We start from the raw sequence: 27069 nt of genomic DNA on the forward strand, positions 1-27069 counted from the left end.
ATATGTTTTAATTAATATTCCTGTGTTCTGGCTCAGCAAATTAATAGTGTCCATGAGCACGTTAGTACTTTTTTTTTTTTTTTTACCAAAATTTGACTGAAATTTTGGAATATTGATTCAATCAGGGTGAAACAAACCAACTAGTCCTTCTAACAAATAATAAAAAATATCATCCAGAATCATTGCCAGCCACTGTTGAATAATGAATATATTTTCTAATGTGACCATGCTGTGATTAAGGCTGATGCATGGAACTTTTTGGTTTGACCATAGACTGTATATATAATGGACGTAGCATCTGGCTCCAGAATTGAAGCCAACCCGGAAGTGTCAAAAACTTGCAATATCACGCCGTCCGCTAGGGTTGGCTCCAAAAAGCTTTTTCTCCATAGACCCCAATTCATTTTTGGAAAAAATAAAATTTAATAGACTGATTTTCTACAGCTCAGGATTTTTTTCCCGTTAGTTTTCATGGTCAAAATGAGAGATCAGGTGGCCGATCTTAAAATAAATCAATACTGAATTTTAAATAAATCTTTAAAGTTGGCGGAGCCAGGGGGCGTGGCTATACTTGATAGACAGCAACAGAAGCCTCTGTGGTAAAATGTGGGCGGGATAAGAGAGTCCTCAGCCAATCCTGCCCCTAGTTGCTCTCCGGTCCAGTCTGTTTGATGACGCTTTTTACGTCACTGTTTCCAAAAAATCCAAAACGGTGACCAGGATGTAGCAAAATCCAGGCTTCATTTTCTCGGCGTTGAAACCAACGGGTGACGTCACGGTTAGTTTACGCTTGGGTTTGACATTGGGTTAAAGTTCGATGTGAAAGTCAAATAGTTGTTTTTTTCTACCGTGTACCTGCCAAAACATGTTATCACTTATTTGGAAATATGGAAAAGGAAAGTAATGCTTTTTTTTACCTTGTTAATTTGTTCATTCTCTGTGTTTTTTAAAATGGTAGAAGACATATCACGAGTGAAATAAACAGTCGATACCATGGCGATACCATTGAGTCAGTCATAGGTGAGCTGGTGTGTTTGAGCTGCAACAAGTAGTAGAGGTAAGATGGATGGAGAAAGGTGGAGACTTTATTGATCTGTACATTCTAGAGAATGCAACAATGTAGAGTTAAATCTAAGCCAATTCATGATGTCAAGGGAAATCTTGTAAATATAAAACTCTGATACAGAGAGATGAGACGGACTGTAGGAACCGTCGTCATCATCACGAACAGGTGATTGAGATTTGGTGCACCAATAATCGTCACAGTTAAAAGAGGACATGGTTGACTCTTGGTTGAAAGCTAACAACTGTTTCCTGTTTTACTGTGTGGCTACAATGCAGGCAAAACACACATGGACTGTTGACAGAGTGAGTGTTGCACTACTATGTTTCAATTATAATCAATGGAAGAGGTTACACCATGTTTGTTTTTTGTTTTTTACATGAGGTGTTTGCAGTCCTTTAACACAGAAATGGATCACAAAATGCTTTTTTTCTTAATTAAACAACTGTATACAAAAAAATTACTGTCTTGTGTAAGACAGAGCTTCCACGTTCTTAATCTTGTTCACATATATTTGCCAGTACCAGCTGATGGTTGTTCAGTAACTTTGTCCTTTACAGAGTCTGCTGTAGTGTGTAAATGTTAAATAGATCATATCATGGTAAATTTGGAAAAAACTTAAAATTTCACAATTCTGAGACAAACTAAAGACACAACAATCCCAAAATGAAAGTTCACCGACTTGTTTTGCCACAACCCAATCTACTGTACATGTAGCCACTACAAAGTAAAGTCACCGTTTTTATACATCAAACTTGAAAAAATGGTCATTACAGCAAAGTGCTTTCCAGTAAAAAAGTCTATGTGATTGGAATTCCTAAATAGCTTAACAAGCTTACATTTTGGGGGCACAGTGGAGTGGTGGTTGGCGCTTTTGCCTTGCAGCTAGAAGATCCCTGGTTTGCATTCTGGCCTTCCCGGGATCTTTCTGCATGGAGTTTGCATGTTCTCCCTGTGCATGCGTGGGTTTTCTCCGGGTACTCCGACTTCCTCCCGCAACCCAAAATATGCTGAGGTTAACTGATTATTCTAAAATCGCCCATGGGTGTGAATGTGAGTGTGATTGTTTGTCTGTATATGTAGCCCTGTGACAGACTGGTGACCTCTCCAGGGTGTCCCTTGCCTTCATCCCAAGTCAGCTGAGATAGACTCCAGCCCCCCGTGACCCTAACGAGGATTGAGCTGTGTATAGAGAATGGATGGATGGAAGTTTAGATATTGGAGTTAAGACCCTATGGTGTTATTTATGGTGTGAATTTACCTGAGCAATTTAGTGAAGGCTAAATTCACTAAATTGAATTCGCTATGGCGAAAATTCATTTCTCCATCACTCACATGTATGAAATGACAAATGAAAACAGACCCCAGGTTGAAAAAAAAAACGAAGTTCCCCTTTAAGGCTACCACCCTATGTTAGTTGTTATTAAGATTAACTAGGTAAATTTTGTCTCTACAAAAATATACCCATCCACTTTCCAAACAGTCTGCATACAATTTTAATTTTAGCGTACCCACAGCTTTAGTGTCAGCATCTGATGTTTTGTTGACCCATTCATCCACCCTGACCTCCTCTTCCAGCAGGCTTTCTACCTCCAGCTGTTGTTCCCAATATAATTCTTACAGCTTCTAAAAGAATTAGTCAAATTTGTGCTGTTTTTGGGTATTTTCTTAAAAAGCTGATTCTGTAGTTTTTCTTTGTGGGACAGTCTCCTTCAGACTGTTGTAGCTTCATATTAGCTCCCACTGACCTATGAAATGCATTTTTATTGCCCATGACTTACACGGTATTTTGTGCAATCAGTATGAATATAAAGAAAACGCAGCAACCAGTAATCGTTTTAAGAAGGACTTGAGGAAGGAGAACTTTAACTATCCACACTGAAAAGCAGATGAGCCAGCTGTTTTGCACTACTCGACAATGAATAAGCATTAATAAATGAACAGTCTTCATAATGAATGAGTGAAGGGGAGAAAGGAAGGGGTTTTGCTTTTGCAGCAGAGTTGATGTCTTAATATCATATTATCATGTGGCCCTTTAGCTTCAAATTATTGATGTAAAATCCAGTAAGAGAACAACAAAATGTGCAATTTTCTTCACAGAGGGCGTTTCATGTTTTAACTGCACTCTAACAACCTCTGTATCTCCTTGATCAAACTGTAACTCAGTGGGCTTGAACTGGGTGGTCACTTTTCTATTGAGCCATCAGACATGCGACACGACTGCAGCAGACACAGTCACCCAGAGGACTATAAATCACACTCCGTCCACCAGAATATTCTTTAATGCCACAGTGATAGGGGAGGAAGATGGTATCGAGAGGCCATTTTTCATCCCGACCTCATGGATTTCTTTTGTGCCTCGTTCCCTTTGCTCGCTGAATTAAATGTGCTTCATCACATGCCTCTTTATGTCTCCCCTCATCAGCATCATCATCAAACACATTGATTCTCATGATATTAAGTCTGAGTGAGTTAATTTCACAAACAGCTGCAGTTTACAAGCTTTAAACTGCATCATCATTAGTTTCAAATGTCTCCCGTTCTGGGTTAAATCACAACAATCCCATGTCTTTCAGGACAGGCTCCTGGGTCTGATACTTTTCTTCTATTTCTACAGCTGGTCTTAGCTCGATGACGCTTTTGACACACCTTCTGTGAGCTGACTACTGGGAGCAGTTGCCACAGCAACCTCAGGATCATATGACAGACCGTCTTGTCTCTGCTCTCCTTCCTGCAGTCGCTTCATTCTAGTTGGCTGCCAAACTGAGGCCTCTGAAGTTTCAGCTGCATCCTGTAAGAGGCAGAGGGAGATTTTTTTTTCTTTTAATCCAAATTATGACTAGTAGCTGTTTGACACTGAAACCTCCTCCTTCCACTGCATCTCTTCCTCTTTCTCCAGCTCTCCTTTCCCCCTCTAGTTTTGGCAAGTTTTAGAAACATGGCCGCCTGTAGCAAAGCTTTCTCATCCCACTTTTAATGCCACAGTTTTGCTAAATCATGTTGAAAAGTTGTGATATGAAATACACTGCAAAAAATGCAGATTCTACTCCTGCTATTAATCTTATAATCATCTTTTATTTGGATTTAATATCTTGGTCTTGAAGTTAAAATTTGAAAAATGAGTTCTCTAGTGCTTTCTAGGGAAGATCTTTGACTTCACTCCTGTCTTGACAGCAGTGTTGGCTTAATGTAATTTAGATACAAGAGTCCTGTCTCTCCAAAGGCTCCTTTTGCATTAAGTAGGCTTTTAGATTGCTTGAAATTAGTCTTCTGAATTTTCAGATTTTGTGTCAGATTGTCTGACTGATCATGAAACAACTTGTCAAGTAGAATAGATCACTTTATGTCTCTTCCAAGTAAAAACAGAAATTCGTGTTTTGTCACAGCTGTAAGTTTAGAAACTACACTCAAACACTGAAAGCACCCTCACACATTAAAAACACAGTACAATAAATAAGAACAAGTAAACCACATAAAATAACTAAAAACACTAAAAAAAACACAGTGCAGTCTGTTTTGGGTTATTAAGAGCAGCTATTGCAGAAAGGAGGAAAGATTTTTTGTAGATGATTTTCCAAGCCAGTGGGGTTCTGTAGCGTCTGCCTGATGGTAGCAGCATAAAGTAGAGGTGGAAGGGTTGCAAAATTCCCTCCACAAAAAGTAAAACTCTTTTTCTGCACTGGCAGCCTGCTTTTATCTAGAAAGTTTGGCCTTCAGTTTGACTGGCCTCTTCTCTAGTGCAGCGATGTTACTGTGGTGTCTTTTTCCCCCTAAAACTGAAACTCAAGTGCCCTTGACCAAGGCAGCACAAATTCCTGCAGGGCATCTGCTAAGTGGACAGCAGTGTGACACACAGTAATAAGCTCACATCATTTTTCAGTGTTTTATTAAGCCTGCATCAGCAGCCTTAAAGGCCTGAGGGACGGTGCACTCAGTGGAGCTGCTGCCCTCTCTGGTTAACAAATGAACCAACAGTCCCAGCACAGAGCTGCAGCTTTGTTCTGCCTTCAGCTACCCCATTTCTGAACACTCATAGAAGCTGTTTCAAATATGTCTGTGAATTTGTGGTCAGGCGATGCCCAGAGATTTGTTTTTGGTTCTTGTTTATCCGGAACCAGATGAAAACTATCAAGACTTACGGTGTTTTCACATATAGATAGAAAATGTAAGACATTATCTGGCCTATCACGACTCTTTGGTTGCAGGATGTAGCATGTTAGTGGCTCTATGAGGTTAGTCCTATTAGTGTTTGTACCTAAATCATGTTGTCTGTATACTAATGTGCTGATATTTACCATCTGACTTTAATATCATTGTGCTGACATTTGATCAAACAAAGCACAGTTGGGGCTGATAGATGTCTTTTAGTTTTATAGGGATTTGATTACAAACCAAAGTGTTTGACAAAATGTGACCAGATGAGGACAAAAAGTTCAGAGTTATAGGACCATGACTGTCTGTACCCACCCAATAGTTGCAATATTCTAAGTCTGACATTTCCGTCCATTGAACCACACTGCTATGACCGCTGATCAACCTGAACTCATCATGAGCAAAACTAAAATGACAGTGTTTCTAACAGTTCTCTTTTTGTCTTTCTTTTCTACTTGGATTTCTTGCTGTATGTTTGTCTAAATCATTTAGCTGTTCATCCCTATCACAACCTGCACTGTATCCTTCCCCTTATTTTCGAGAGGCTCTCCCTGAAATCTTTCCTGCCTGTATCCTCTTTGATTTTTGTTGCAGCTCACGGTCCTTGCTGTTTGACGTCAGCAGCCTTTCATTGCACGTTTCTACTCCTCTCTGCTGTTCACCTTCTAACTTCACATTGTCTCCCTGCTGTTTCGCAGCCCCCACTTTCTTCTCTGCTCCCACTCACATGCGCTCATGCATTCTGCATCTGCACCAGCACATCCGTCCAGTACTTTTCCCTTACTCCAGTCTCATTTATATTCCTCCCTCCCTGTCCCTTTCTTCTCCCCTCCCTCCCTCCTGTTTCTCCCTCTGTGGTGTGTGCTGTCTGGGTCACTCTCAGCTACTAAATAAAGCTTCACCCTGCACTAGCTCCATGGTATCATTTATCTAGTTCATTGTTCTTAGCAAAAGCACTTGAACAAACATATCTGCATCTACACTTTCATGTCTACTGAAAGCAAGGGGCCCTTTTGACAGACGTGAACAAGCAAGTCAGACCAGTTGATGTCTGCTTTGATCTTTTTTAGAGAAGCGAGTGAAATAAAATACAATGCTGCATCATCAGCATCACACATAATCAGCAAACACAAAACTAAAAAGAAGACTTTTCATCATTGTTCCTCACCTGAACAATCAGGGCTTTTACCCTTATCATATTTCACGTACATTTTTGTTTTAATTACACACAACACTCCTGGCTTAAACTACTTATCTGTTGACGCTCCCTCACCATATTAAGCCTACTGCTGTGTTCACAGAGTGCATCAGTGCACGGGGATGTGCTGCTGTTGTGCAGGTGTTCAGACAGTAGAGAAAGTGGGTCACGCTGGGCTCACACTGCGGTGCTCCACCAACACGCCAAGATGATGTGTTGATGTACACATGTGCATCCAAATCTTGTTATTAAACCCCCGTTATTCCATCAGAGATCACCTGAAACACTTGAAATGTATAGTTTCATTAGATGACTAATATAGGTAGCTGTTGATAGTTCAGAGATTCATTTTCTGCTCACATGATGGGAGATTCATCACACTTGCCTGCTGGTTAGGGTCACACAGGTGAAAGGCTGGTTGTCCTTTGGTTGGTCCATGGCAGAAACAGATCTGTTACCAAGCATCTGTTTCACATGAAAGCCAGGGTGCAGTGAGTCAGGCCATGCTGTTCACCTAAATGTGACACACAAAAATAGAAACTCATTAAAAGCTGTTTTTTCCCCCACTAATCCTTTGCAGATTTCCCCTTTGACAGCTCATTAACATAAACCTTCGTATGCCATTCTGTTTTTGGTGGTCATTAACAGATGAGACTCATATCTGTTGCAAGATTTTCAAAGGTTTAATGTCTCTGTGCATTTGCAGCAGTCGAACCATGGCCTCATCATTCAAGTTTCTAACAGTGCGAGTGTGTCGGCTGCTTCCAGGTACCGGTATGAACATGGACAGCAACAATTCTCTTTTAATACATTGCCACAATTTAGATGTAATCACAAATCGCTGATGATTGATGAGGATGAACAACCTGGTCTGACCTGGATATTGGGAGGAGATTTAAGGACAAATTTCTGTCCTTAAATCTCCTGTCCTTCTGTCCTAGTGCCATACACTTAAACCCATTTTAATATTGGGTGGCAGATTGCCTTGTTGGACCTGTAAAGGGGACATGTGACAATCTATGGAAGAACTTCACCAGATGGTCTCTCAAAGAGGGGCCAGTACAACTCACAGGGCTCAGGCCAAAGTGCCTGTCCCCATTTTTTTGAACAGCATAATCCTTTTAAAATACCCTTGCAGTAAAGCACATGTTTTTTTTTAGTAAGTATTGTTGGTGCAAAAAGCTTTGTGCAGCAAATAATAAGGTCAATAATAAAGCAAAATAAAGACACAGATTTTAAATTAAGATAGAAAAAATGTGGCAGCTGAATGACAATTAAGACTCAGTACTTTAAGTCAAAATTATAAAGAATTAAGTTTGTTATTTCAGCTTTTGGATGCGTAAAGGCAGGCCTGGTATTTTTTTTCTGTGAGAGCAAACAGTACGTCACCGGGAGCAGGTGTGCAGTTTTGAAGAATCTCAGCAAACAGGTAAAGAAATGGGAAGCTAACCTGTAGAAACGTAGATTTGCATGCATGGTTGTGCATATACTGTATGTCTGCATGAACATAAAGAAAGTAGAGAAAATCTGAAATGGCAGCTTTACAGTCCATTAAGTGAAACTGTTAAATAACAACCCCCTGCTGTCGCACAACCTGTAATCCTACGCGTGGGAGTGCCCTACATACATGCCTCAACATCTTTTTTTTCCTGTGTATTATCAATAATAATAATGAAGCCTACACATCAACAAAAAGCCCACATAATGGTATTGTGATGCCTCAGGCTGATGTGCAGGAAGTGTATGAAGCTGGGGTCGTGTAATTAAGAGAATCAAGAGTTAAAGGCTAAATTCAAATTGAAACAACGTCAAGGTCACTTCTAAAATTAATTTTAATAATTAATGGGAGCTACATAATGTATGTTTTGAATTGGGGGGAAACCTAAAAGTAAATCTGTACAGGTTTACACAAAAAGGGAAAAGATTTCAGTATTTTATGAGGCGAGCTGCTATGGTAAGCAAAGCTTTAAAGATGTATGTAAAGTTACAATATGTGTTGCATGTAGTGATGCATACATTTGATGTGTGTGTCTTGTGTTCTGTTGTGTAGTTTGTTATTTTTATGATTTTATGGAATTAATCTATAACTTAATTTCAGTATTTGAACTTAAAATTCTACGTAATTACTGAAAAAATACAAATACAAAGGGGAAAAAAGGCATAATGACAGTTTTATTCATGTTTAAATGTAATGTCATGATTTTATAGTTTACATACAGAAGTGATGATTGTGTAAACACAGTGGCAGTGTTTCATTTAATATGCTGCCTCATAGGAAATCATTGGATTTGTTTGGGTTTTCAGGGTATGATTTTGCAGTCTTAACCTTTATATTTATATTATGCTGTTAAATTAGCATTTTATATAACATTGTAGGGTCTTTACCATAATGTTTAAATCACTTAAGCAAGCTTATATGATGGATAACTCTGAAAGGTCTTAACCTTAATATCTGAACTTGTTGGGTACATTTCTGACTTCTGCACTGAAACTCGCTTTGGCTTGATGGCTGTTGGCATCTTAAATGTGTTACATAAGTAACAGTGTCCCTGCTTGAGTCCTGGCAGTCAAAAGTTCTTATCAACTGTGACAGTTTTTACTTCAGCTTCGAGTTCCAGTGCTGAACTGAAGCTGATGTGGTTGTTAGAAGAAACCTGTCTGCCCCCTTGTGGGAAAACATTGGCAGTAACATATAGAGCAGACTTGGCAGGCGTAACTACACAAAGGTAGCAAAGACTCACTCAAATTGTAAATTAAATAGATGCTCTGATTTGTTTAGTTACAAGCAGACTGCCTTCTTTTTAAAACACAGTTGTGTCGCCACTCCTTAACACAAGTATAGAAAATATATAACAAAGGAGTTTTTTGATTGGATAAAAATAAATGTAATTGGACACTGTGAGGGTTAACAGTATATATTCTGTGTTTTTTCTGCAGTGGCCATGCATCCCACAGTCACAGAAGCCGCACTATAGTATCATTGTATTCCTTGCATAGATAGTATATACAGCATGGAAGATGTTGTGGATAATTACTGGGTAAAGACATAGGAAATGAACACTGTAGGCTTTCTTTGGTGATTTACTATGCAAACTAACTGTAAATGTCTGTCAAGAAAGGCTCTCTGGAGGAGGATATGTTCTGGAAAATGTTCCCCTATGACAACTTATAGCTCTATAACAAGATCTGAAGAACAGAAAAAGTGAACCTTCAACTCTCTTTTGGAATATAAAAACCAGTATGGAGCTGGTTTTATATCTGTAATGGGAATCTTCTTGAACATTTCTTCCCCTCTTATTAACCAAAACCATCACAACTATGAACTGCACTTTACACTAAAGATGGATCATAAACTGGTATCTTGATTCTTTACAAAAAACTGTTTCAAAGATCCAGGTGTTTAAAATCAAGTTTATTTTTACATTATTCACATTTTTATAGTGTTTCAAATATACTAGAAGACAGATCAAGACTGAATTAATCAGTCAATAACATAGCTGAGTGTTGCACAGTAGCACTGACAATCTCAAAAACACAGATTCAGACCTCTGGAGTTTCATAAGCAACTATAGGAACCAATCCTGTCAGCTTGCTGGACGGGGTTTATATATTGTTTTTTGAAAATATATGGGTGAATTAACAACAAACAAACAAAAAACTCTTAATTTGTAAGGTTCACCTACAGAAATGAATTGGAGTGGTTAAATGAACAACTGGCAAGTGACTCCAGGGCATCAATCACTGTGCAGATTTCACTTTTACAGTTTTCTAGGCTCAAACTAGACCTTGACCTGTTGCAGCTCCTGTTTCAGATGCAGCACTGCACAAATGCAAACAATTTGTTTAAACCTTGCTCTGCATATTCAAACAAGCCGTTCCCTCACTGTCAACAAAGCATTGTTTTCCTGCCATACTGTCAGTGCACTTACTGCTGGGACACCATGCAATCATACACCACTTATTTGTTTTGTTAAAAAAAAAAAACTTTTTCAAAGCCTACACATGGATAAAATCACTTCTTACTGTGTTTTTAATATGCAGTCAGGTGGAAGATCAGATTTATAAAAAGCGCAAAGTTCACCTGCCTTTCTATTTTTTTAAATCATAATCTCTATCTCAAGCGTCATTTTTTAAATCGACTTTGCCCGTCAGATTGGACTCTGACCCCTGCGCAACAGCCGCACCTTTGCTGATAATAGGCGAGTAGGCTTCCTGTTTACTTGATTGGCAGACCGCGCTTCCAATCAGCTTCTTGTACAGGCGAGGAGGCGGAATTTCCGGTACAGTAGTGACAGTGATCCAACATGGCGCTGACGTCGCTCGTCTGAGAGTGCACTTCAAACCGCTACAAGTTTAGCTATTTTAGGTCGATTTCGGTCGCGGGGAGTTCAGCGGCACAGTTCAGCGTTTGTAAACTGCAGATAGGCGTTTTGGAAATGAAGGGCAAGGAGCGATCGCCGGTGAAGAAACGCTCCCGGGCGTTAGATGATAGAGACCGAGGAGGAAGCTACCCGAGCAGCAAGAAGTCCCTGTCGACGGTCGGCAGCAGCGCGGGCAACGGCTCTGCTCTGAGCGCCTCCTCGTCCAGAAGAAGTTTACACGGTGATAAAAGAGACCTTAGGGAGTCAGACGGACATAATTCCTCCAGTCGGACCGGTAGCGGCTACGACTACGGACTTGTTTCGGGGAACAAGCCGCACGGTGTCGCTGACATCTCCGCGGAAACGTCCAGGTCCGGTTCACGCAGCAACTCGCGGCCTCCGCCAAACCCAGAAAGTGAGTACAAAACTCTAAAAATAAGTGAACTCGGCTCACAGTTAAACGACGAGGAGATAGAGGACGGACTGTTTCATGAGTTTAAGAAGTTTGGGGACGTGAGTGTTAAAATTACCCGAGAAAACGACGAGAGGGTGGCGTTTGTGAACTTCAGGAGGCCCGACGACGCCCGGGCGGCGAAACACGCCCGCGGCAAACTGGTACTGTACGACCGGCCCCTGAAAATAGAGACCATCTACATGAACCGACGGAGAAGTCGCTCACCGGTTTCTAAAGACAGTTTTCCCTCAGGACACAGACATCTCCACTCTCAGAGAGCTCTGTCTCCCTCTGGTTTGGGCTACAGAGACTACCGGCTCCAGCAGCTGGCTCTGGGCCGCCTCCCTCCTCCTCCCCCACCGATTCACCTCAGAGACCTGGAAAGAGACAGAGACTATTCAGTGTACGAGGCCAGAAGTAGACCCCCGTTCATCTCTGAATGTGCTGTTTACCGTGATGATGACCTGCTGACCCATGAGGACGACCAGAGGGCGAACAGGACGTTGTTTTTGGGCAACTTGGACATCAGTGTGACAGAGAATGACCTGAGGAGAGCCTTTGACAGGTTTGGAGTGATCACAGAGGTGGACATAAAGCGACCAGTGAGAGGCCAGAACAACACCTATGGGTTCATCAAGTTTGAGAACCTTGACATGGCTCATCGTGCCAAAGTTGCCATGACAGGGAAAGTGGTGGGCCACAACCCAATTAAAATTGGATATGGTAAACCTACACCCACGACCAGGCTGTGGGTGGGGGGCCTCGGACCCTGGGTTCCACTTGCCGCGCTGGCTAAAGAGTTTGACCGCTTTGGCACCATAAGAACTATAGACTACAGGAAGGGTGAGGCGTGGGCGTACATCCAGTATGAAAGCTTGGATGCTGCACAGGCTGCATGCAGTCATATGAGAGGCTTCCCTCTCGGTGGCCCTGACAGGAGACTCAGAGTGGACTTTGCAGAGACAGAGCATCGCTACCAGCAGCAGCAGTACATGCAGCTTCCTCTCCCCCTGCCACACTATGATTTGGTCTCCGAGTCCTTTTCTCACCGCCTTACTGACCCAGTGAGAGTGAGAGAGCGGTCCCCTCCACTTCCCAGTCGCTACAGAGACAGGGATCTCTACTCCACAGCTGAATGGGCTGGCCTTAGTGTTCACGAGAGGATGCGAGAAGCAGGCTTTGACCCCATAGACCGTCTGGAGAGGCGTTCTGGTGAGAGCTGGTCGATAGAACGTGAGCGTGAGTTGCAAAGCAGAGATCTAAGCCGCAAAAGGAGACATTTAGATGATGGCTGGCGGCCGGAACGCTCACCTGACAGCAACGACTTTAGTAAGCGGCGTCATGGCAACTCATTAGAGCACAGCCCTGGAGGAAGCAGCCGGGATGGGGGGCGCTACAGTGACCCTGAGCGTCTGTCTCGCTCTAGCAGAACCTCCCCCGGCAGAGAGCGGCCGAGCAGCCATGACACTGGACGTGCAGACAAAAGAAGAAGAACACTTAGCCCATCTGAGCCAGGCTCTGAGAGGGACCGCAAACGCAAAGCCAGTGACTTATCCAAGAGCCCAACGAGGAAGGAGGAGAGTTCAGAACGTCCTACCCCCTCCTCTAACTCCTCTTCCTCCAAGTCTGGCCAGCAGTCCACAGGGGGGGAGAAACTGACTCAGACTTGGCAGGGGGTCCTCCTCCTGAAAAATAGCAGCTTTCCCACCGTGCTGCACCTGCTGGAAGGGGACATGAAGGTGGCTACCGGTCTGCTGGTGGAGGGATCCACAGGGGGGCCAGTGTCCCAGCTGAAGATCAGCCAACGCCTGCGTCTGGACCAGCCGAAGCTGGATGAAGTCTCCCGTCGCATCAAAGCCGCCAGCTCCAGTGGATACTCCATCCTCCTGGCCGTGCCCGGGAAATGTGAGGAGAGCGGAGTCCAGGATGCCAGCAGCTCCACCGAAAGACCACTGAAGAACCTGGTTTCCTACTTAAAGCAGAAGGAGGCGGCTGGCATCATCAGCCTCCCTGTGGGGGGAAGCCACGACAAGGACCAAGGAGGAGTTCTTCACGCTTTCCCCCCATGTGAGTTCTCCAAGCAGTTTGTGGATTCCTCTGCCAAAGCTTTTGCCAAATCAGAGGACGACTACTTGGTGATGGTCATTATCAGAGGAGCGACATGAAAAATGTGCAAATTATACATGTCTGTCTTTACATTCATCAGCTGTTAAATTGTAAGGTGTTAAAAACAGGAAGAAGTCATGATAACAAAGCAGTATAGGATGAAATGACAGGGTGTTTACTTTGAGTTCCCCAGCCTGCGTGGTGGCTCATATTTCCATCTTTTGAAGTTTTTTTTTTTTTTTTTTTTTTTTTTTAGAAATGAAAATCATGCTGAAATATATACATTTTGATAAGTTGATGGATTTGATGAAATAATAGAGGGAACATGTTGCCTTCTGCTGATGAGATAAATGCACATTACTTGAAGGGTTCTAAAACTCATTGAGAGCAAACGACAGTTCTGTGAGCTATATGTTGCCTTATCTCATTTAATAAGAATCACCGTTGATTTGTATTGTTTCATACATCCTGCCTATTGCAGAAAAGAAATTTAAAATCCTGAAGCAAGCATTTCACCTTCATTTTATGTACCTGACATAGATTTAATTGGTCAATTTCAACAACACTGTAGTACGATTAAGGTATTGGTACTGTCAGGCTATGAAGGAATTTAATCAAACTCATGTACATTTTGATTTTCTCTTTTGATTCAGGAATTATATCCATTTGCTCATTCATAACTGTATTCCAGATGTGCATATGTATGAGTTTTTGCAGACAATGTAGACATTTTTAACGCTTTGCATTTCAAAGGTTCGTTTCAGCAGCTTTTTTATTTTTTTGCCAGTTGGACCAGTCATGCTCAAAGCTGCATAAAAACATAAAAAAAACTTGGCAATTCTGTAGACACAAACTTTGTATTAGTTCTGCTGGCATCTGGCTTTACACAGACGTGTTCATATGTAGTGCTAAAATACATACCAGCACTGAGAGTTAACGTATAATTGACATCCTCATTAACACTCTTTTCTGGGCCACATGTGGCTTGGCACAGTTTTTAGTGTGTTCTCACTAAACACTGGTACCAGTTGCACCAATTTGTAGAGGATGGACATAAGCAGCAATTTCTGTGTGTTTTTCTTATTCCAAGGTGTATCAGGGCTGCATCATATTGCATGATCTTATAAAGCAGCAGAACACAGCGAAATTGTCTCATAAATGCCAAGGTGAAATCCAAAAATAGCTTTGTTTGGTCGGACCAAGAGTCCAAAACCTAAAGAGATGTGTTTTTTATAGAAAAATTGAACCGTCAGAATGCATCTTTGTTCTTTTGAAGAGCAGCTTGATATGTTCTGCTTTAATACTTTTACCACTGATTTAAGTACCCTCCTTTCAGACTTAGTCCACACATTGACAGTTGTTTTTAAGCAGTGTTTTTTTCTCTGTTGTTCTTAACCCCCCACCCCACCTGAAAATGCAAAAACATACCTGAAGTGTAGTCAAAAGCATGCCAGACCAACAGGAAGCTGTGTAGACTTAAAGCCAATTTGAAGCTCAAGAAATTCAAATCAAAACTGTATCTGTGACCAAAACACATAGAAAAAGCTGCGTTTTAAATAATACTCATTTGTGGACAGGACAGTCTTAACAGAATTTTGCAGAGATGTGTGTTGTAGGGCTGTTAATCTGAATATGTGTTACAGCTTTGCTTTTTGTGTCCATCCTTTCTCTATTGTTTCTTTGTCATATTGAGTTTGGTTGAACAGTTTTTGATCGATCACATGCTTCTATTATGTCATAATCCGGTAATTACTGCCCCAACAAGGCATGCATTGTTAAAATAATGTAACCTATAAATGAAGCCATGCACATCTGTTTTACCTGATCAGGAGTTAAGTAGAAATTGTTGCTGCACCAGGAGTGGACTGATGCGATACAAACCTCAGAGGAAATGAGGAGAGAAGGCTGCTCACCAGTGGCCTTACATGCCTTCCTCTGAAAAGACTCTAATGATTGTTTTTCATGCTTTGATTTGAGTACTGTGTTTCAAATGGTAACGGAATGATTTGTGCTGTATACTCAGGATATCTGGAGAGAGAAATGGAGAACATCAGTGATCGTGGGCCTAAGAAGTATACCTAACTGTCAGAAAAACACACAAGTGCAGCATGCACTTGATAGATCTTGTCTTAATAAATTTTCTCTTTCGTGGGAAACACAAGTGCCTCGGAAGACAACTTTTGTGACCTTTTCTGTTCTTGGAATTGTCTATCAAACTCTAAAGGCTTTCACTTTGACAGCAGGAGCCTTCTCAGCAGAAAGGAGAGGAAGTGTGGAGTCACGGGAAGCCTCTCAGTTCTGTGTTTTCATGTTGCTCAACATTTGTGCAGTGACCTCTTTGTGAAGAGCTTTTCATGTGACCTTGAGTCAAATTGAAATTTGGCAATACTAGAAATACGTTTCCAGCCCATCTGCAAAGGCAAATCTAGAGTCACAGCCTCCCCAGGTATGTGGCTTACTCCTCGGTCACCTCCGTTTGTGCAGAGGTGTCGCTGAGAACCAGCAGAGGGCTCGACTGAACCGCCGAGTTCTTCCACACCGGGGGTCGCCTCCATCAGACAACGTCTCAGCAGGAGCACGGCAGCGTTTGATGGCCCTGGGCGTCTCTTTCATCTGGTTCCAGCAGCTCACTGGTGCAAAGTGTGTCGATTCAGCGTCTGCAGCAGCTTGAGAAGGAGCAGTTTTCATGTGTGTAGTTGCATTTTGTTCTGGCATTGGAGTTTTGAAGAAGAGGAGGCGAAGGTTTGAGACAGTGAGACAGCATCTGCTTTACTTGCCAAAAATTGGAAAGGAAGCACGGCAGAAGAGAAAAGATTTCCCGTAGAGTCCTGTGCAGGGAATCCTAATCTGTAGTTGAGATGTTGATCAGATTTCTGTACTTTTGAAAAGATTTTGTGCCAAACTGCTTGTGAAAGCAAAGTGTCCTGCTGTCAGAAGCTGCTGCAGGATGTATCTCATCATCACAGTGCTGCTGCTGCTCACCGCTGCTGCTCACCGCTGCTGCTCTCCAAACAAAAAAGGACCGGAGCGGCTACTCTGCAGCCTCTGATGTCCACAAGGTGCCGCGGCTTCCACTGGAGGTTTCCTGGAGTTGTCTGTGAGTCTCCCTCTGGCTGTACCTGCTTCTGTTCCACAGGTAATGTATGGAGATGACCTCACCAACAAGACAGGGTACGTATTGTAATGCTGCAAACTACCATTCACACACTATGGCCTACTTAGAAGTTGGTACAGGTGAACGTGACAAAAAGATTGGCTAAAAATGTCTGTATTTACAAGCTCGCAGAAAATATCAAATAGTTCATTTTAATACAGTTTGTTTTTGACTGTGAGAGAGAAAAATATTTGAGATTGTGTCTCAAATATTAAGTTTTATCAGCAAAAGTCAACTTTTGACTCCTTTTTACTGGTCAAGTTTTCCTGTTTGATATATATTGTCATCACCAGCAAATCAGCCATCAGTGACTAATTCAACAAAAAAGGCAGCTACACAATGAGTCAGTGGTGGACAAAGTATTCAGACTATGTAAAATGAGGAATACCACATTGTGAAAATATCCTTAATTCTAAAACCGTTAAACCGGCACCATGATTACATTTCAAGAGTAAAAGTACCTATAATGCAGATTAGCCCTTCCACCTGTGAATGTGAGTGATTATTACTGATGCACTGACATGTAAGCAGCATTTAATGTAGCCGTTTGGTGAGCTGCTGGTTTCTGTGACTTTCTAAACTGTTGGTGAATGTAAACAGTAACACCGAATTCGACAAACTTTACTGTGTACAATTCTAATCTGCAAATTTATTGTACCTGTTAGATAAATATACTTAAGTTTAAAACTAAAGTGTAAATTGGCAGGGAATTGAAGTAGAAGTACTTCAAGTTTATGGTGACAAACAGTAAGTAGGCACTAAATTTCCTCCACTGGTCGTAGGTGAAAGTCAATCAGCAGAGATCTGATAATTGACTGTTATCACTGTCAGCCCTGAAACACAAAAGGAACCTCATTTATTAACAACAGGCCCAATAGGGTCTGCATCAGTCGCTGACACATTAGCTGCTAACACCAACCGTTCATCACACAGTCAGGTATCCAGCATCTAGGAACACTGCACAAGTAAGCAGAAACACATGGGGTGAAGTTAAAAATACAAGACGATAACTTTATTTATTAGGGAGTTCTTGAAACTATTCAGTTTCCCAAACTTTTCAGTCTGTTGCTCCAGAATAATGGTGCCAGAGACTTGAAAACCCACTAAAGTGGAGGAGACTGAGGTATACATATCTGTAGATGCACACAACATGGGCAACCAAACAACCATTATATTGATTTATATTAACTTAATAAAGACTGGTAGCAGAACACATCAAAGCAATTTGTATGTATAAACTGTGGCACTGAGTAAACATGCAGTGTGGAGGTGTGGCAGACTCAGGTGGCATTTTGTCTGACGCCCAAACTTATAGTTTTATGTTCAATAAAACTAAAAGGATAGCTAGGCCCTATGCTTGTCAGTCTGATCTGGGTTTGATTTTGGAGCTTTACATTGACCTGTACCAACTGATGCTGTCTTTAATCTGTCATAACCACCTCATTGGGCACGTAGGAACACAGAAAAGCTGAATGCTGATGACATATTTTCTTGCTTTTGCATGGTTTCATTTGAAATTTACCGTGTTTTACCTTTTATAACAGTTATGGATAGATTATGCTTTTTAAAGATCATTTTTGAATATAATGCTTTCTGGAAATCATTTTGTGTTGCCACTATAGAGTCTCACAATTCTCCATAGGGTCATGACCCTAAGCTGGCAGTCTGAAAAAAGCTATTTCATTCCAGAAAATAAAATATTTCTTCCTCTTAATTGCACTAGGAGAAGAGGTTGGGACTGAAAATGTCGACATTTTCACTGGGGACAGAATAGGTTCAGGTGCCCTACAGTATAATCACTAGTCATGGTGGCTGTTAACAGACAGTGGAATTATCTCATTTGAATAATGAAAGTGGGAGCATACACTGTGTGTCAGATATGTAAAGTTGGTGTTGTAAAGGTTGGATTTGTATTGCTGAGGAGGTATTGAGAGCTCAGATTTCTGCTGTGTGAAAGTTAAAGAGAAAGGTCTCTAAGGAATGATGTTATTTGGATATTTCTCAGAAGGAATGCACAGAAACCCTGAAACTAAAAACAGGAACATGAACTTGTGCTAAGGCTGGAAAATGAGATGAATTACTAGATGTGTTGAGTTTGTACCACAGGATTAAATGGATTTCCTGCACCTGTCAGTAGTGCTTTAAATACAACATGATCTCTCAGAAAAGTAGGAAAGCAGCGTTTACTTCACCGGCCTTATTCCAGCTATCAGTCATAACAAGCTAAAATATGTCTCTCTCTCTGACCCCTCTTTCAGAAAAGCCACTTCAGATTTCCGACATGTTTTCACGCTGTTTATAATTGAAATGTTGAGTTTTTCAGGTCATCCACTCGACATGGAGGTAAAGAAGAAAGAAAACATCTCTGCAGTGTGACTGAATGAGCTCTGTGGAGCTTCAGTAAACTCTGAAGTTATGAATCCACTTGAAAAATTGTTGCTCATTAAAGGAATTCATTAAACAACTATGGGGAACTACTCTGGTGAGTACAAATTAAAAAAACAAAACAAATTTTTTTCACTCATATTTTTTTAAATTGCCGTATTTATTGTAAACTGAGTTTGAATAGAGCTTGAATAAAGGCAGATGTTTTTGAAGCACACACATTGACGTTGTGTCTTTTGTCTCTACAAATGAGTTTGTCAAATGAATCCAGCCACAGATAGCACAGTTTGTCAGCCTCTGGACCCTAATTCTAATAATAACTTACATTTTTTTCCCTCTAAGTCCATAGAATGGATGACAACAGAAACTCAGAACGTCATTTTGGAAAGGTCAGACCTTACCTGACTTTCACCTCTTATAAAACTGTTAGACACTTGTGACTGTGGACAAAGACGCTGAAAAGGGAACATCACGTTAGTTTTAGTGAAGACCATCAAATGAAGGAGCACTTTTCAAATCCTAATTGTCCGCTTCAGTGCACTTGGTGTTGCCGACTTGAAAGCATGATAGAGAGAACGACAGACTGGAGCTCTTAAATTCATTATTCAGCTTTTCTAATGGTCCAATGCAACAGTAGAAAGTTTGTTTACATCAATAGCTTTTTACATATCAATGATAACATTTTCATCTGTAAGATTCTTTAGTTACTGTTTGCATTTGAAAATATCATACCTTATAAGAAGCATGATGCAGATGTTTGTGTTGAGACAATATATTCATTATTTATTTTAAATGGATACAATATTAAGAGAATTTAAATAGAAAAAGGTGTTCTATGCAGCAAACTATCAACACATCGCAGCTTGTTTTTATTTTGACTGTGCCTTGAAATTTATTACTGATCTCTGGCCTGAGTTAACTTTAAAATAAATAAATCAGATTAAAGATATTAGAAGAAACATATACTGACAGTCAATAGAAACTTTGAGGTAGAAATGTACGCAGAATTCTACTTGTAGGGGGGTTGTAATTATTCATTGTGGATTTACTGATGATCCAGTGCCCTGGTAGTTGAGATAATGATGAGTTGTCATTTTGTCATGATTCATTGCACATGGGTTGGTCACTTTGCAAAAGTGAACCAAATACACACCAAGCAATACTCAGTGAGTATCTGCACAATTTGAGAATGGGTTTTGAAGGCCTATATAAAGACCCAAAAAAGGCCACCATTGTTAGTCCAGTGAACAGCATCGTGCCGCGTCTATCACATGAACAACGTCTCCGGGCACTGGGTATGGTGGAGGCCGGTTTGAGCTACAGTGATGTAGCCAGGCGTATGGGCTGTTCCCAACCCACAATCAGAAGCCTGGTCCAAAGCATGCGCCGACGGATTGCTGCCTGCATCGAAGCAAATGGAGGCCATACTCGGTACTGACTGTTGTGACTTTGTGTTTGGCAGGTGCTGTTTTCTTTTGTGAAATTCTTTATTTTGAAATCATTCTTGAAACTTTAGATTTTTGTTTCTGTATGCCAATATGCTAAACAAATGATTCATATGAAGAAAATCCAGTTTCGGGCATCAAAATAAAAATTATGTTGAAAAATATGGTCTCAAAGTTTTCAATGACTGGCAGTGTACTTATGAGTGAAAAGGGGGAAAAAAACAGCATAAAAATTTGAATAAGGAACTGGGCTACCATCAGAACAGCACCTTGACTTTTATTGTGAAATCTGGTGGGAGAAACACAATTCTTCCAAAAGATATTCCCTTGTTTGATATTTTGATGATGGCTGTACTGACCCCTTGTAACCTTTGGAGGGGGACATTGTCATACTGGAAGAGACTTCAGCCAGGACAGAAATGTTGCATTATAGGATACAAGTGATCATTCCATATATTTACAATGACTCTTCTCCCTAAGAGAACAAGTGGATCAACAAAGAACCACTGAATCCCTTCACTGTAGGGGTTAAAACTTCATCATTTACTTTAATCTTGTATTATGTTGTGTTCAGGTTCAATGTCTGTTTTTCTGTAAATTATATCTACCCATGTGTATAAATAAGGTAATCTTGAATCTTAGCCTGTGACCCCCCTGTGTTTGTTGGTTTCCTTTGTCTGATTCCGCTTATTCAGGCTAAGTGGGCTCTTATCAGCTGCTGCGTCAGTGTAAAAAGGAGGAGACATGTTTGGTTCTGACTTCTATATAAAACAGCTCACGTGACCACACGTGAGATCTTCTATTAGGTGTGGGGTCTGTCGAACCCAAAAGCAGGCATTCGGAGGCAGGCAGATACTCAAAGATTTAATAATAAAACTCAACACAAAACACTTCACATGGGAGACACGGAAATAAACAGGGCAGGGTACAAACTAAACTAAGGGCGACAAACCAAACTGGCCGTGATGAGGGCTAAACTAAACTGAACAGGGCCGTGACACATCTTAGTCCAGGGATCAGGAGACGAGGCAGGGACAGAGGAGCTGGGTTGGGCTGGGCAGGACGGGGCCTGTGGGGATCAATGGTGGGGTTGAGGTAGGAATTGGGGGGTGGGAGAAACCAGAGCAGACGGGGAGACTGGAGCAGATGAGGAAGTCCAGGGCAGGTGGGGAGCCCAAGCTTGCACAAACTGGTGCGATCCTTGTAGAGCAACCGTAAGTAATGACCCAGCAGACAGTAGTGGGGAGAGTCAGGCTTTATCTGCCACTGATTAATGATTAGGAGCAGCTGCGCTCCTCTGCAGCCGCTCTTAATCAGCCGGAGCTGAACGCTGGTCAGGAGCGCAGCCCAGGAGAGGGAGGGGCCATGACATCTTCACAGGGTCACTTTGATGTAATGAAGTCTGCCTGGATTGTTCTGTCCTTTCTGGCGGTCTGTCAGGGTCTTCTCAGGTGAGAAAGACAACACGTTCATATTTGCACAGGTAAAAAATAAATATGTAAGTTTAAAGAGTCAGGTCTAAGTGTAAAATTCTAAAATTTGGAATAATGATAGAAATATTTGATAGGACTTGTTTTGTCAGTTCATGTTAATAACTGTTAAGATGTGATAAGTTAAAAGACTTGCTAGAAATTTCAGACAACCTGGAAGTAAAACAATGCTGGCAGTGTTCAGAAAAGATATCAGATTCAACTACCTAATGTTTTAACTCTATAAAGCTGAACAAAGCAATTTATGGAGGGTGCTTTTTGTTGGATTTTTGGTCAATTTTGATTCCACCTCTAACTTGTTTCGTCCTCTTTACAGCGAAGCTTATAGCCGTTTCTTAAACTATAAAACACTTCTTGTTAAGATGGGTTTGCTTTGCGGTGTAAAGTCGTAGGCTTTTGTTAAGTTTAAGATTTTCTTCAAGAAGGAAAAAAAGATCATAAACACGAATAAAAACAGCACTGAGAACAATGGAAATATTTAAAGAAAATGTAGTGTGCTACTCCAAAGACTTCACAGCAACTTTTAGTGTGAAAATATTTCAATCATTATTAATTATTGGAAACGTGATTGTACATGCACTCGATCATGTTTGTCTGTGCAGTGCTTTAGTCACCCATTAAGCCTGCTATTTGCACTAATAGGCTTTTGTATTGTTTGCTGTAATGAGAATTGCAGCCTCAGGCTCCAGAGTCGCTATGTGATTTATTTTTTTTTTTTCTCTTGTTCACGATCAGTTAATGAAAAGTTCAGCATAAACAGAGATGCATTGTTGACATTTTGAAGCTCAGAACACATTATATTTTCTGTTGTGTTTCCTAAAATCACTCCCAGTCTGGAACTCCTTATTAGGACAAGGTATGAAGTCTGATATAGTCACAAGAAATGCTCATGAGTGTGTTCACAGATGTCTGCTGCAGAGTTTATGTGTTGCTGGTCTGTGCAGGATTCCCCTGATAAGACGAAGGTCAGCCAGGCAGCTGGTGGAAGAAAAAGGGCTGTCTGATGAGATCAGGAGGAAGTTTTCATATAACCCAGCTGCAAAGTTTCTTTCCAGGAAGGAACAGAGTCAGGTGCCCATGACCTTTGACCCTGATGTGAGTAACACTCAAGGCATTACTCTTCATTCTGTGATGCTACAAAGGACTAAACTTGTTTTTTCAACAGTATTTTATTGGTATAAACTACAACTTTAGGCATATTGGAATGTCTAAAAATTGAATCTGCGGTGCAACAACCAGAGAACTGACACACACACACACCCAAGCCACCTGCTACCCCATTTCAAAATAGTAGATCATCATTTTTGTCCAGCCCTATTTCATTAGTTTGTTTTTTTAAATAATTATGTTAATCAACAATTCAAAAGTGATGGCTGATTTTGATTATTTAATTTTCAATAAATTTTTATTTATTGTTACTTTTGTGAGTTTCAAGTGATTTCAGTGAGAATTGTGGGTTTTTCCTTCTTTAACTGAGGGGTACCAACAATTTTGTCCACGTGTGTATTTGTATGAAAAATATATTCTGAACTGACTTTCTCACTGGTTCCCAGAACTGTTATTTTATGAGTATTCTACCTTTTTCCTCCAAACACTGAATAGAAGCATCAGATTAGAACTGTTGAATTTGATGGTGTTTTCTCGGGATGCTTTTGTTCACAACAACCACTTAGATTCTTGATTTAAGGTTAATGGTTTGTGAATGTGCTTTGGTACATTCCTGTTTCTAGTTCTCATTGTTGTCTTCATATACATCCTCCCTTCAAGCCCCTCGCTAAGAAGTTCTCTAGTTATGTGAGCAGACGACATACAGTGGAGTGATCGGCATTGGGACTCCGCCTCAGTTCTTCAAAGTTCTCTTTGACACTGGCTCCTCTGACCTGTGGGTTCCTTCTGTAAGATGCACCAGCTCTTCCTGCGGTAAATATGATGATAATGGCAATATACTGAAAATCCTGCACATGACGGGAGGATTCTCAGCTGTTTTGTTTCCAGCTGTTTTCAGTAACTTTTTATGCAAAACTGCCAACCATTGCTGAAATCCTTCCTAATTCAGGACAAGTGTTCGGCCAAGCAGTAAAGACTTATTGAAAGAAACAAATTGTAGGTCAACTAATGCAGAAAATGGCTAATTGTTGCTTCTATTAGGCAGGAGATGTCTTTGTGTGTAAAGTCAATAGTAATGAAGTTTACTCTCTCGACTATTTTCTCCTATTCTGCTCTACTACACTTCTTTTCTTTCTGTCCTCAGCCGGTCACTTAAAATTCAACAGCTCAGCATCTTCCACATTTCAGGCTGCCTCGAAGCCTTTCAAGATCTCTTACAAGAGTGGGTTTGCATCAGGGAGCACCGGATATGACACCATAAAGGTGAGGATGAAACTTCAACTCTGCACCTTTTACACACCTCTGACATCCTCCATGCAACACAGAATCACAGATACTGGACTTTGTGTTGTGTTCCTTTTTGACATCTTACAGTTTGAACCTAAAACTGCTGCATTAATTCTGCTGACAGATAAGTGATCTCTATGTGGAGCAACAGATGTTTGGCCTCACTGAAGCAGAGGCCATTTTCCTGAAGTCTGTTCCCTGGGACAGGGTTGTCGGACTTCCCTTTTCAAATGTGACACTCGATGGAGGCATAAGTATACTTGATAACATGTGGAACCAGGGAATAATTCCCCAGAACATGTTTTCCATGTACCTGAGCAGGTCAGACTTAATTTGAGTAGTAAAATTAGAAATTGTACTTCCTCAATAGGGTGTTTTCCAATGCTTATTTTCTTGTGGCTCCAGCTCTGTAGAAGGCAGCGTGTTAATTCTAGGAGGAACAGATTCTTCACATTACACTGGAAGCATTAAATGGATCCCTCTGCATCATACCTCTAACCTGTGGAACATCCAAATACAAAGGTTTTTTGCATTTTTTTGCCTCCTCACATGTCCCTATATGCATGACAGATGTATTGACTGTTTCTTTCTGCTGCAGTATCCCCATCAATGGGAACACTGTTGCCTGCGCTGGGAGGTGTGAGGCAGTGGTTGACTCTGGAACTTCTGTAATCATCGGTTCAGATGAAGAGATCAGCAACATCAATGGCTGGTTGGGAGCCATCCCCGACCAGTACGGCGCTGTGAGTTTGTTTCCTATTAGTAAGCCAAACACTAAAGAGGTTAATGGGTTTAACATGCTGTTTGTTTGTCTCACAGGCTGCCGTCAGTTGCTTCAACACAAATCTGCTGCCAGATATTGTCTTCAATATAAATGGCTCCAGCTTCTCTCTTCCTCCAGCGGCATACATCATGAAGGTTTGTGTTTAAAGTACAATAGTGATATATAAAGCATACCTCACAGTCACCAAGCCAATGTATTTAACATACAAGGATTACAGAGGGGGGATCCCAACAATAAACTGGCATAAGAGACAAACTTTACAGCAACCAAACTTATTTCTTTTCAAATTGATAGATACTTTATTAATCCTGAGGGAAATTCAATTATGCCATTAATGTCATCTGAAAAGAATATTATTATATCAGGAAAGTTACAGATGATTTGAATATGCTGTAAAGTGAAAATGGATACTTTTATCTAATACAAATTACAGCTTTTATCCCAAATACAATACACATCAGACATAACTTCTTTTTTTTTTTTTTTTTTTTTTTAATCATCTTTTGATTTTGGTATGAGTGGCACAGTGATACAGACTGTCACCCCACAGGTCATGGGGTTCTTCTGTGTGAAGTTTGCATGTTCTCCCTGTGCATGTGAGTTTTTACTGGGTGCTCCGGCTTCCTCCCACAGTCGAAAGACATGCTGAGGTTAATTTGTGATTCTAAACTGTCCCTAGACATGAATGTGAGCGTGCTTGGTCATCTGTCTCTGTGACAGACTTGCAGCCTGTCCAGGTTGTCCCCTACCTTCCTAGGTCAGCTGGGATCGGCTACAGACGATAAAGTGGGGTATAGATAATAGATGGATGGATTTTAGTGCCATATATCATCCTCCTCAAAGGGATTGCAGCTTCTTTCAGAAGTTCTTTGATGGGTGAAATGACAACCTACATGTATTGGATGTTCTGCAGCTCCTCTGACAGGATACACAACAGCAGCAGGGATTTTAATAATCTCAAAATCTAAATTTGTCTCAAAACAGACTCTAGCCCCCTGTGAGCCTTTACAGCTTGAAACAGGTATAGTTAATGAAAGAATGTTGATTATACACTCAGTTTCCAGTTTGTTAGACGCACCGAGATAAACTAAAAATTGCAGTCATGGAGGTCTTTCTGTTATTTCGTCCACACCATTTATATCTGTGATGTTTGGTTGCATAACAAAAGATCCTTGATGCAGGAACAATGCATTAGACTGTATTAGTTTTCCTTTTCTTCTGGCAAATGAAAATAAATCAAGGTTGTGGTATAGAGAGAGAATGCAGTGAGAAGAATGTTGTGTCAATTTCTAGCTGCTGTATTACTGAGTTTGTGTGAATAGATGGAATATATTATTTTAACTGATTAATAATTAAAATGTGTGCTGATTAAGCCAACCTGCTACCTCTCCTCTGTCCTCAGTCTGGGTCTGGGTGTACAACAGGGTTTGCTGCTGGACCCTGGATCCTGGGTGAGGTCTTCATGCGGCACTTCTACACGGCCTTCGACGTGGGAAACAAAATGGTGGGCTTTGCTCAAGCAGTTTAAATACACTTGAAGATCTGGGTCAGTGGAAATTATGTTTATCGCCCCTAGATAGCCTGTGATATGTAGAAAGCAGCAGATTTTCTTTTAATAAACACTGCAAATTCATACTTGTGTGTGAAACTAATAAAATGTTGCCTGTCAGACCTTTAAATATAATTTATCTATTTTGTATAGTGGATCCAAACGTTGTACTCCAGTATGTGTTAGGGGTTTTAGTGGCCACTAGATGGCAGAGGACTCACTGTTTTGCACTTGCAGTCGCTTCACCATTCATGTGAATCTCATGGGAGGAGCCCGAGAAGAGGATGAGTCATCTTACTTAGAATTCAGTCTTTTAAAACACACACAAAAATGCCAGTCATTCATTGTCAACAGGCTCTGACTCGCACTCGTGCCATCTGTGTCTGCGATGTTCAGTGATCTGAGATTTTCTTCAGGCAGCTGCATTTGTTCTAATTATAATCTGTGATTTAATGTCCAAAGGGGATGAGTCATTCAGCTCTTTCCCATTTACGCACATCATCACACAGATCAGCTGCCGTTAACCCTCTCGTT

At 41.0% G+C, this 27069-nt stretch overlaps 2 protein-coding genes across 3 annotated transcripts; both read left to right on the plus strand.

Moving 5' to 3' along the window:
• The first annotated feature begins 10679 nt into the window (after window positions 1-10679).
• On the plus strand, window positions 10680-19090 carry LOC110957235 (RNA-binding protein 15-like). 2 transcript variants are annotated; one of them, XM_022203145.2, is made up of 2 exons: window positions 10680-13295; window positions 15358-19090. In XM_022203145.2, coding segments are annotated over exons 1-2 (2448 nt in total). In that variant the 5' UTR covers window positions 10680-10849; the 3' UTR covers window positions 15360-19090. The 2 variants fall into 2 exon arrangements, with proteins under 2 accessions (XP_022058837.2, XP_051803794.1); XM_051947834.1 differs by having other exon boundaries at window positions 10680-19090.
• A 2623-nt stretch (window positions 19091-21713) lies between these two features.
• On the plus strand, window positions 21714-26895 carry LOC110957221 (pepsin A-like). The gene is made up of 9 exons (XM_051947848.1): window positions 21714-21769; window positions 22753-22903; window positions 23611-23728; window positions 24060-24178; window positions 24327-24523; window positions 24608-24724; window positions 24801-24945; window positions 25022-25120; window positions 26389-26895. Exons 1-9 carry the CDS (start codon window positions 21714-21716, stop codon window positions 26512-26514), a joined length of 1128 nt encoding a protein of 375 aa, XP_051803808.1. The 3' UTR covers window positions 26515-26895.
• Window positions 26896-27069: the final 174 nt, after the last annotated feature.

This window comes from Acanthochromis polyacanthus, chromosome 5, assembly GCF_021347895.1.
Source record: "Acanthochromis polyacanthus isolate Apoly-LR-REF ecotype Palm Island chromosome 5, KAUST_Apoly_ChrSc, whole genome shotgun sequence".
NCBI classification, from domain to species: domain Eukaryota; kingdom Metazoa; phylum Chordata; class Actinopteri; family Pomacentridae; genus Acanthochromis; species Acanthochromis polyacanthus.

Bases quoted from the DNA above. Each gene is read 5' to 3' on its own strand.
- LOC110957235 (XM_051947834.1), top strand. From the start codon at position 10,850: ATGAAGGGCAAGGAGCGATCGCCGGTGAAGAAACGCTCCCGGGCGTTA.
- LOC110957221 (XM_051947848.1), top strand. From the start codon at position 21,714: ATGAAGTCTGCCTGGATTGTTCTGTCCTTTCTGGCGGTCTGTCAGGGT. The intron at 22,904-23,610 runs GTGAGTAACACT...TTATGTGAGCAG, and splicing joins CCATGACCTTTGACCCTGAT to ACGACATACAGTGGAGTGAT. The intron at 24,179-24,326 runs GTGAGGATGAAA...TTCTGCTGACAG, and splicing joins CCGGATATGACACCATAAAG to ATAAGTGATCTCTATGTGGA.